This window comes from Gopherus flavomarginatus, chromosome 3 (genome assembly GCF_025201925.1).
Source record: "Gopherus flavomarginatus isolate rGopFla2 chromosome 3, rGopFla2.mat.asm, whole genome shotgun sequence".
NCBI lineage: Eukaryota > Metazoa > Chordata > Testudines > Testudinidae > Gopherus > Gopherus flavomarginatus.
Genome location: NC_066619.1, coordinates 143646596 through 143657861, shown reverse-complemented (window position 1 = coordinate 143657861; position 11266 = coordinate 143646596). Strand labels below are relative to the sequence as shown.

Below are 11266 nucleotides of genomic sequence, written 5' to 3'. Positions count from 1 at the left end.
GCCAACTACAAAACCAGTTTCTCCTCCCTTGGTTTTCACACCTCAACTGCTAGAAGAGGGTGTCATCATCCCTGATTGAATTGACCTTGTTATCTCCAGACTGATTCTGGCCTGCGTATTTATACCTGCCTCTGGAAATTTCCACCACATGTATCTGACGAAGTGGGTATTCACCCACGAAAACTTATGCTCCAATACATCTGTTAGTCTATCAGGTGCCACAACACTCTTTGTTGCTTTTTGTTTTCTTTTGTTAGCCTTGAGGTGATGCTGCTCCTGGGCTGTGTGGTTAGGTAACGCTGGTGGCCTGGGTTTGTTTTTTACTCTTAGTTCATAGCAAGGAAGGTGCACACTCATCTTCAGCTCCAGAAACTGCATCGGAATTTGGCACTGGGACCTCATAGGAGCCTGAAGCCCAAAGTAAGGCAGGTTCCATACATTCACTTGCGTGCCTCCCACTTTGCTGCCTCTTTGGAAGTGATAGGATAGAGAGAAGACTTTGATTTGGTGTTAAATTTCAAACAGAATGTGCAGGTTAACATTTAAAAATAGTGCCATAGTGCTGACTCCATCACTTTTCAAGTTTTCTCAAACCCACAGGCTCTTGGGACCTCTGATGGTTTATAGCCCTTTACAATCAATTTAAAGAATGTATATTTAAAACATTTTAAGGGAAATTGTTCATATAGTGACTCACCTAAATAATAGGGCCAACTACAGACATTTCCTGGTGACATAGGAGACCTTGTTGTTTGTAAGTGAAATCAGCTGTGGTGTATGTTGTCAGACAGATCTTCAGTGGACTTTTAAAGCTCCACAACTAGTTGTGTGCTCCAGTGTCTCCAATTAAAGTCTGGTCGGGCCGGCTCCAGGCACCAGCTCAGCAAGCAGGTGCTTGGGGGGGCACATTAGGCTCTTCGGCGGCAATTTGGCAGCGGGTCCCTCTAAGAGGGAAGGACCAGCTGCCGAATTGCCACTGAAGAAGAAAGTGCTGTGGTGGAGCAGGCACTGATCATGATTGTGGCATTTTGGGTTGGTTTTTTTTTGTTTTTTTGCTGCTTGGAGTGACAAAAACCTGGAGCTGGCTCTGAGAAATGACAACCTCCTCTTGCAGGAAACTGAACATGCCAGTCATCAGCACTTTCAATTAATAATAATTGGAGATATACCAATCTCCTAGAACTGAAAGGGACCTTGAAAGGTCATGGAGTCCAGCCCCCTGCCTTTGCTAGCAGGACCAAGTAATGATTTTGCCCCAGATCCCTAAATGGCCCCCTCAAGGACTGAACTCACAACCCTGGGTTTAGCAGGCTAATGCTCAAACCACTGAGCTATCCCTTCCCTGCCCCTGCACTGCATGGGAGGAGTGTGCAGGAAGGGCAGAATTAAGCTGCTCTTTTCTGTAAACAAAATAATCATGGAAAGGACTAATATTTACCAAATGAACTGTAAAACATTGTATGGTACATTGCCAGGTGCAGCTTGTTCACACCATTAGCTTCATTGCTGATTAACGAGGCAGATCTTTTGTTATCTCCTCCCTCAGCACCAAAAAGGCTGAAAAAACACAAACTACACATTAACAAACAGGTGTGGTTTTCTGCTTCCAGGCAACATTTCTATCCAGGAGCCTCTCAGCTAAGCTGGTCATAGTGTGGCTTTGCACTGTGCGTACGTGTCTAGAAGCTTCACAGTGACAAGCCTTTTTTGCCAGTCTTGCCCATGGCCATTTGGAAAACATTGGTTTTAGGGCAGCAGATGCTGAGGTTTGGTTTACTTTGTGCACCATTCTCCTTGGGAGAGTCACGTGCCATGGGCCCTACCCTGGTAACAGTGTGTGCAGTGCTAGTTTCCCACTGCTCCAGAACCCAAAGGCCAAATTTTTTCAAAAGGGCTCAACACCCAGAAGCTTCCACCGAGGACAGAGAATCCAGCCCCACACTCCAAACTATCACTGAGGACAACGGGAGCTGCTGGGTGCTGAACACTTTGAAACTCTGGCCTTTTGGACTGCAGGTGCTACTGAAAAACAGACAGCAGCCACCATGGACAGCCCAGGGAACCACCTTTTCCCATCTTTATACAAGTACTTGCACCATTTCAGGCATTTAGGATAGGGTCTTCCAAAAAGTGCTAGGCACTGGCCTAACTCTGTTCCCATTGTAGTCTGTGGCTGTTTTACCACTGTCTTCAGTGGGAACAGAGTTAGGGGCAATGCTAAGTGCTAGAAAGTTGCCTATGGAACCTGCCTTGTTTTGGGCTTCAGGCTCCTATGAGGTCCCAGTTGCCTAATAAGTCTACACTACAAGGTTAGGTCAATTTAGCCATGTTAGGTTGATTTAAAAATGACTGCATCCACACAACCAACCCCATTCCATCCACCTAAAGGGCTCTTAAAATCAACTTCTGTACACCTCCCCGACAAGGGGAGTAGCACTAAAATGGACTTTGCTGGGTCGAATTTGGGGAAGTGCAGACGCAAATAGACGGTATTGGCCTCCGGGAGCTATCCCAGAGTGCTCTATTGTGACCGCTCTGGACAGCACTTTGAATTCCGATGCACTAGCCAGGTACACAGGAAAAGCCCTGGGAACTTTTGAATTTCATTTCCTGTTTGGTCAGCGTGGCAAATTCAGCAGCACAGGTGACCATGCAGTCCCCTCAGAATCATAGAGCGTAGACTGTTTCTACACTCCCCTATCATCTCCATCCCTGAGGTTATCGCAGATTAGAAGGCGAAAAAAACGCACTTGCGATGACATATTTTCCGAGCTCATGCAGTCCTCCCGCACTGATAGGGCACAGCTTAATGCATAGAGGCATTCAGTGGCAGAGGCCAGGAAAGAATTAAGTGAGTGCAAAGAGCGGAGGCAGGATGCGATGCTGAGGCTAATGGGGGAGCAAACGGACATGATGAAGCATGTGTTGGAGCAGCAGGAAAGCCAAGAGCACAGACCCCCACGGCATCCACTGTATAACCGCCTCCCCGCCTCCCCATATTCCATAGGCTCCTCACCCAGATGCCCAAGAACGCAGGAGGAGGCTCCGGGCACCCAGCCACTCCACTCCAGAGGATGGCCCAAGCAACAGAAGGCTGTCATTCAATCAGTTTGATTTGTAGTGTGGCAACAATAAAGAATGTGGCCTTGTCCTTCCCTCCTCCCCCACCCCACCCGGGCTACCTTGTCCATTATCTAATTTTTTTTTAATTATTAAAGAAAGAATGCATGGTTTCAAAACAATCGCTACTTTATTTTGAAGGGGGAAGGGTGGCTGGCTTACAGGGAATTAAAATCAACTAAGAGGGCAGGTTTGTATCAAGGAGAAACACACACAGCGGTCACACCGAAGCCTGGCCAGTCATGAAACTGGTTTTCAAAGCCTCTCTGATGCGCAGCGCGCCTAGCTGTGCTCTTCTAACCGCCCTGGAGTCTGGCTGCTCATATTCAGACGCCAGGCGATTTGCCTCAACCTTCCACCCCGCCATAAACGTCTCCCCCTTACTCTCACAGATATTATGGCGCACATAGCAAGCAGCATTAACAATGGGAATGTTGATTGTGCTGAGGTCTGACCAACAGCACCAGCAAGCTTTTAAATGTCCAAAGGCACATTCTACCACCATTCTTCACTTGCTCAGCCTATAGTTGAACTGCTCCTTACTACTGTCCAGGCTTCATGAACGGATCCCCCGAGCAGGAGAGCAGAGTTGCAGCAGAAGCAGTGGACGAGGATGGTTAACAGTCCAACTGCACCATCTGCTGCCAGCAGCACCCAGGAGGACCAGAATGGATCCCCCGAGCTCGTCACTGGGGAGCAGGAGAGCAGAGTTGCAGCGGAAGCAGTGGAGCCATACACCATGCCCTGGAGTTTGCTAGGAGCCAGGCAGGGAAGACGTTCCCAGAACCCCCGGCCAAGCTACATGTCCGACAAGGATGGTTAGGAGTCCTACTGCACTGTCTGCTGTGATGGCAAGGAGCTGCTGCTGTGTAGCAATGCCAGCTGCTGCAGGTGCATCTGTGTTGAATGCTTGGAGGTCCGGGTAGGGCAAGGTACCTCGGCCAAGGCAGAAGAGCAAGAGCCCTGGAGCTGTTACACGTGTCAACCACAGAAGTGCTATGGGGTGTTACAGCGCTGGCCGAACTGGAATGTATGGCTGCACGACTTCTTCACCAGTGACAAAGGACAGGAATATGATGCATCTAAAATCTGAAGAGACGCGCACATTTCCCAGAGTCACTACCCTTGATAACAGAACGTCAATGATTGCATTGCCTACTTGGATCACAGCAGCCCCCACAGTAGACTTGCCCACAACAGCAGAGGTGACAATGAGCTGAACGGGCTCCATGCTTGCCGTGCTATGGCGTCTGCATGGGTAAGCCAGGAAAAAAGACGCAAAATGATTGTCTGACGTTGCTTTCGTGGAGGGAGAAGTGACTGATGACATATAGCCCAAACCACCTCCGACAATGTTTTTTCCCCATCAGGTATTGGGAGCTTAACCCCGAACTCCAATGGGCAGCGGAGACTGCAGGAACTGTGGGATAGCTACCCACAGTGCACTGCTCCATAGGTTGATGCTAGCCACGGTAGTGAGGACGCACTCCTCCGACTTAATGTGCTTAGTAGGGACATATACATAGGGGAGGATAGCTTAGTGGTTTGAGCATTGGCCTGCTAAACCGAGGGTTATCAGTTCAATCCACAAGGGAGCTATTTGGGGATTGGTCCTGCTTTGAGCAGGGGGTTAGACTAGATGACCTCCTGAGGTCCCTTCCAACCCCAATAATCTGTGATTCTATGACTGTATAAAATCAGCCTAATTTTCTGGTGTAGACATACCCAAGTTAAGAGAGTTGTACAGCATTAACTACTATAGACCCCCTCACTGGTAGGGACACAGTTAGACTGGTATAGAGGTGCTTTAACAGGTATCGCCATGCATCCACACTATAACTTTTACTGGTAAAAAATCAAACCCTTACTCAAACTAGTTACACCAGTAAAACTTTCACATGTAGTCTGCAGGCCACAGCCTGACACAAGCCTGGCCTGCGTACGGACTCTGTACCATTGTAACTGTCAGAGGTGTGCTTTTTTTGTTTTATCAGTAGTGTTATACCAGTACAAACCTCCCCATCAGGATGCAGATACTGGTATTGCTCATTCTCTTTCCCTCTAGGAATAGCCACAGTAGTAGCAATCTCTTTAAATCAATGTAACCACGCCAACTGTACAGACCTAGTTAAACCCGAACAGCTTTTGTATGTAGACAAGGCTTTACGGGTTTGGCAGCTTAGGTATTGTAGGTACAGGAACTCCTCACTTAAAGTCATCCCAGTTAACATTGTTTCGATGTTAAGTTGCTGATAAAATTAGGGAACATGCTCATTTAAAGTTGTGCAATGCTCCCTTCTAACGTCCTTTGGCAGCCGCCTGTTTTGTTCACTGCTTGCAGGAAGAGCAACCCATTGCAACTAGCTGGTGGGTAGTTGGACCAGCAGCCCCCTATCAATCAGCTCTCCACTCCCCTAGGTTCCCTGTGCAGCAGCTGTCCCTCCCCTCACTGCCATGTGCTGCTTCTGCCCTCTGCCTTGGAGCTGCTCCCAGAGACTGCTGCTTGCTGTACAGGGGAAGGGGAGAAAAGGGGGGGCTAATGTCAGGGTGTCTCCCCCTGCTCCTGCACCCCACTTACCCCATCTTCCATAGAACAGGGGGGACACATGACAGAGGGAGGGAGCTTCTAGGCAGTAGCTGCTGTCTCAGGTCTCAGCAAGCTGATTTAATTAACAAGGCAGTGTACTTAAGCCTGGCGTCAGCTACTTAAAGGGGAAATGCACATTTTTTCTCTCATACACAGGCTGTGTGTCTCTGTCTGCACTCCCTCCTTTCCTGCTGCCTTGTAGAGTGTTGTGAGAGTTAACCCTTAAGGGCTCAGTCAATTGCTAGTTCATTTAGCAGTGAGGCATCTCCTAGGAAATATCCCACCCGCCGACTCCTCCACCTGAACCAAGCTTGACAATCATCATCACTGTGTGCCAGTATTGTTTTTTTAAAACTTATACTGTGTGTGTGTGTGTGTGTGTGTGTGTGTGTGTGTGTGTGTGTGTGTGTGTGTGTGTGTGTGTGTGGAGAGATAAAATATAGTTATTTGTCTGGTGGAAAAAATGTCCCTGGAACCTAACCCCCTCATTTACATTAATTCTTACGGGGAAATTGGATTCACTGACATCGTTTTGCTTAAAGTCGCATTTTAGGAACATAACTACAACGTTAAGTGAGGAGCTCCTGTATTTACAATGGCAATCTCATTAAACTACTGACAACTTGACTCTTAATATTCCTGCTCAGATAATAAGGGGACAATATGGAGTCCAAAGGCTGGAGCTCCTGCCTGGAGACCGCGACAACTTAGCCATCCAGACCCGTGGCGGTCCTGAGAAACATGAAGTGACTGGCTGGGTATTGGTAAGTACTTGTGCACATTCACATACAATTCTGACAAGTTATCCAAGTTTCTATGCATAATACTGGGAAATTACAATGGAGTAGGTGCAGTATTTTTCTTGGTGTTGAAAATAAGAGTCCCTGTGAATTTGAAGTTAAAAAGCATTGACATGTATGACAAGGAGTAAGATTAAATGCATTCAGTTGGCCCAGTTCTTTGCTTTTACCTTTTGTAGTTATTGACACTCATGCAAAATGTGCGTGAAAACAATGAGGAAGAGCAGGATGTTTAAAAGCTTTCAGGAATAGGACCCGACTGAAATGACAGACCACCTCTCCTTCTGCACTGTCTGTAAAATACTGTGATCAACAGGTGCAGCACAGCAGATTGCTAGCATTGGAGACCAGTTATCTTTGGTGAAGGTCACATGGGAGTGGAACTCTCCACAGATCAGGGCACTAATGTCCTGCCTTTTGTAGAGCGTAGTGCAAGACTGAGCGCTGCACTAGACTCCCTCTCCACAGAGACAGAGTTACTCTCATAACTTTATATGAGCCCCACAAACCCAAGCTAGAATCAGCCTGGCCTCTCTGAAGCATTTATATTTTGTACCTGTCTTGCTGGGGCACTCTTTCCAATCAAGTCTGTACAGCTCAAGAGACTGTTCCCTATAGTTACAAGCTTGACCAGATGAGATGCCCTCCTCAAAGAACTCTGACCTGCTAGGTATACATTTACTTAAGAGGAAAGAGGTAGAGGCCTTTACTTCCACTTGATTCCATATCCTACAGCTCAGACTGAGGATTGCTACATGAACATGGCAGGACTGGTCTGTCCTGGAGTTCACAGAAAACCCTCTGTCTTAGCATCTCTGACCTGTGTCCTCAAGGAATGTGAACTCTCAAAAATCTGCGTCCCAGACATTTAAAACTTGAAGTTAAACAGTTGGTTTTTTAAAAAACTGTTCTCAGATATCAGAGTAGCAGCCATGTTAGTCTGCATCCGCAAAAAGAACAGGAGTACTTGTGGCACCTTAGAGACTAACAAATTTATTTGAGAATAAGCTTTCGCAGGCTACAGCCCACTTCTTCGGATGCATGGAATGGAACATATATTGAGGAGATATATATACATATAGAGAGCATGAAAAGGTGGGAGTTGCCCTACCAACTCTAAGGTGATTGTATCTAGTTTGCATATGATATTCTATGATCTATGATCAATTCCAGCTCAGCAGTTTCTGGTTGGAGTCTGTTTTTGAAGCTTTTCTGTTGCAAAATTGCCACCCGCAGGTCTGTCATTGGATGACCAGAAAGGTTAAAATGTTCTCCTACTGGTTTTTGAGTATTATGATTCCTGATGTCAGACTTGTGTCCATTAATTCTTTTGCGTAGAGACTGTCCGGTTTGGCCAATGTACATTATTGGACACAAGTCTGACATCAGGAATCATAATACTCAAAAACCAGTAGGAGAACATTTTAACCTTTCTGGTCATCCAATGACAGACCTGCGGGTGGCAATTTTGCAACAGAAAAGCTTCAAAAACAGACTCCAACCAGAAACTGCTGAGCTGGAATTGATGTGCAAACTAGATACAATCACCTTAGGTTTAAATAGGGACTGGGAATGGCTGAGCCATTATAAACATTGACGCTATCTCCCCTTGTAAGTATTCTCACACTTCTTATCAAACTGCCTGTACTGGGCTATCTTGATTATCACTACAAAAGTTTGGGTTTTTTTCCTTACTTAATTGGCCTCTTAGAGTCGGTAGGGCAACTCTCACCTTTTCATGCTCTCTGTATGTGTATATATATCTCCTCAATATATGTTCCATTCCATGCATCCAAAGAAGTGGGCTGTAGCCCACGAAAGCTTATGCTCAGATAGATTTGTTAGTCTCTAAGGTGCCGCAAGTACTCCTGTTCTTTTTGTTCTCAGATAGGGAGTTACTCAAGTGGGAGTGTGATAACTGGAGCAGCATCCTAGGGCCTGAGCTGTAATGCATGGAAATGGATTGGAGAGGGGAAAGAGCAGCAGCAGGGAAGCCAGCTGAGAGGATGGCACAATAGGTCAGGGATGACAGATTTGCTTTGCAAGTAGATAAGCTTTGGAAATAACAGACCACACTGTGCAATCTCTTCAGCTGCCAAATGAGGTGGTGGCTGGGGAATAGAACTCAAGGGATTAGCTTACACTGTACGCCAAAACAGAGGTGGAAGCTTGGGCAGAGAAAGCTTTGGAGCAGGGCAAATATGCTACTGAGCCAACAGAAATATGATGAAGCACCTTCCTGGAGAGGAGCATTAGGGCTACCACTTTTTCCTGCCCTCCTCTCCATGACGACAGGAAGTTCTAAAACATCAGAGACACAAATCTAAGCAAACACAAAAAAGGCTTGAAGTCTGGCAAAAGCAAATCCTGATGTGGAAGACAGAGTGAAATTAGAATTGATTCACTGAGCTCCAGGACAGGTACCAGAGTGCTTGTTGTAGTATAGTTGGATACTGCCACCTATCTGATTTGGGAACCAGGGCAAACCAGTACTGACCAAGTCAGGATTGAGTTCTGTACTCTCTTTGCTAATAGGGAATAAATTCTCATTTTTAAAAGTTCAGTTTTTATGATGCAATTTTTTTAAACAAACTATTGCACGTTCAGAAGAACATGAGCATTTTCCATACTGCTGGCCATGGGAATATTCTGGACATGTGCAGTCTCCAACTATTAGTTCCCACTTGATCAGTTACCTGTATTGAGTCTGTTATTAGTTCTATTGTTTACTGCTGTTATACAACCCAACAGTAACACAAAGGAACTTGAGAACAAATCCTCTGTAGTAAACAAGGATACATGCTGCTTGTTTTCATAGATATCTCCTTTGAATAAAGAAGATGCTGGAGAGTACGAGTGTCATGCATCAAACTCCAAAGGAGAGGCTACAGCCTCTGCACGAATTACTGTTGTCAATGCCTTACATGAAATACCCATAACTAAAGGTAGGTAATATATAACTGTTAAAACTTTTCACATATGTGCAAAGATTTTTTTTTTAAAGGGGGTTTATGCCCTTTGGTTGTTTAGGACATAAGAGAGCAACCTGAAAAGTTGCATTTAAAACTGTTAGCTGTAGCTTGCTGATATTTCTAATGTCAAAGCCAGTCTTTCTGGTTTTGGTGAGGCACTCATGGAGGTCTCTAGCATAAGAGCTCACAAATAGCTGAGAATTGGGTTGTTGCATCTTTATTAAAGACATGCTTTTTCCAAAATGTGTGCTAGGTATAGGAGGTTAGCTAGGTAAAAGTTAAAACATCTGACTAAAAATCCCATCTATTCCAAATAGCTCAGCTTTCAGGCTCTGGTGGTGATTTCATTGGTTCTCCAGCCACCATGTTATCGGAAAAGACCTGAGTTTCAAATTGTATAAAAGGCTTTAAAAACACTTCCAAAAATGGCAGGACTATTTTGCCAATATATGTAGTCCTAATAGCCTTGATCGTCCATCCTAGCAACCTTTAGCAAAGGGCATAACTTAATTATGTTAGCGTCCAACTTGACCCAATTGATGGTGGGATTCATTTTATACTCTTGCTTTACTGCTGGACAATATTTGATTTTTTAAAAACATCTTCCAGCTATTCAGATGTGTCATTTAAAAGAGCAGAAGTCTAGAACCTAAATGAATGGATTACATACATTAACCTATAAACGTGTGAGATAAAGGTGCTTGGTTTTGGCCATATTATACCTCTTTTTAGAAATCCATTATCACAAATGCAGGGGATAAATGCATCCAATGATTTAGCTTTTTAAAGGACAACTGAAAACTGTTCAAAAGCAGGTCAGGGAAGTGATGGGCTTTTGCTGTTTGTTAATGGCAAGGCTAGTACGACACTGCAACATGGTACAGGCTTGATCGTATGCCATAGCCACAAAGATACAACTGAGGAGATATAAAAGTATGCCACACATTATTGCAGCTCCTTCTCACCTTTAGGAAACGGCAAGAAAAGTGTTGATGCAACAGAAATTAATTTCCGTTGCAGCAAAGTTTGACACATACTTTAGCTAAGCAATAAGTGAAGGTGCAGACTGTCTATAAAAGGAGTGTACCTCAGGGCTGTTAAAGGGGCATTGTGATAGGGCAACCCTGCTATGCATGACAGTTGTGTCAAGCCTGGTTCCCTTTTGCTCACCCAAAGGTACAGTCTGAGCTCAATTTATTCATCTACACCAGTGCCATAGTTCCTCAAAAGTCTGGTTGTAAAGCAGTGAAAATACATAGTATGTTTTTCCATTCCCCTCACCCATCCAAGAGTCTCCATCAGCACTATGTTCTGTTCCTTATGCCTCCATTCAGGACCCTGCTCTCTAGACCTCTCTGCCTAAGTGACTAGTCCTCCCACAGCGCTTCATGGAGAGACTTCTTCCTCAAATAGCGTTCCACTCCCAGTCCTCCCTGCCTACCCCTCCTGCTTCCCTTCACCAAGCTGAATCTCCCCCTTTTTTCTAGAGGCCACTGCCCAAGCCTTCTGCTCATTAGGAGTTCTTGCTTTGGTCAGTCCCAGCTCTCATCCACATACAGCCGTCACTTCTGGGGCTCCTGAAGCTCTTGTCCAAGCAGCATGCCAGCTCTGACTTGCTGTCTGACTGTCTCAGGCAGTGACAGCCATGAAGTCATCAGATGGCATCTTAGATGCATCAATAATAAGTACAGTCTAAATGTCTGTGTAGTTAGCCAGCTACTGACAATGGACATGTTCCAGTGACCTTAGTGAAAGGTCCCAATTACATTGCCCTAAGCTATCCAGTT

At 45.4% G+C, this 11266-nt stretch overlaps 1 protein-coding gene across 1 annotated transcript in view; it reads left to right on the top strand.

The window, feature by feature from the left end:
* Positions 1-11266, top strand: part of IGFBP7 (insulin like growth factor binding protein 7) — a 78727-nt gene that overhangs the window by 67109 nt on the left and 352 nt on the right. The window contains exons 3-4 of the mRNA XM_050945472.1: positions 6355-6471; positions 9326-9452. Coding sequence (XP_050801429.1) covers positions 6355-6471; positions 9326-9452 — 244 coding nt within the window. The remainder of the gene's footprint in view (positions 1-6354; positions 6472-9325; positions 9453-11266) is intronic.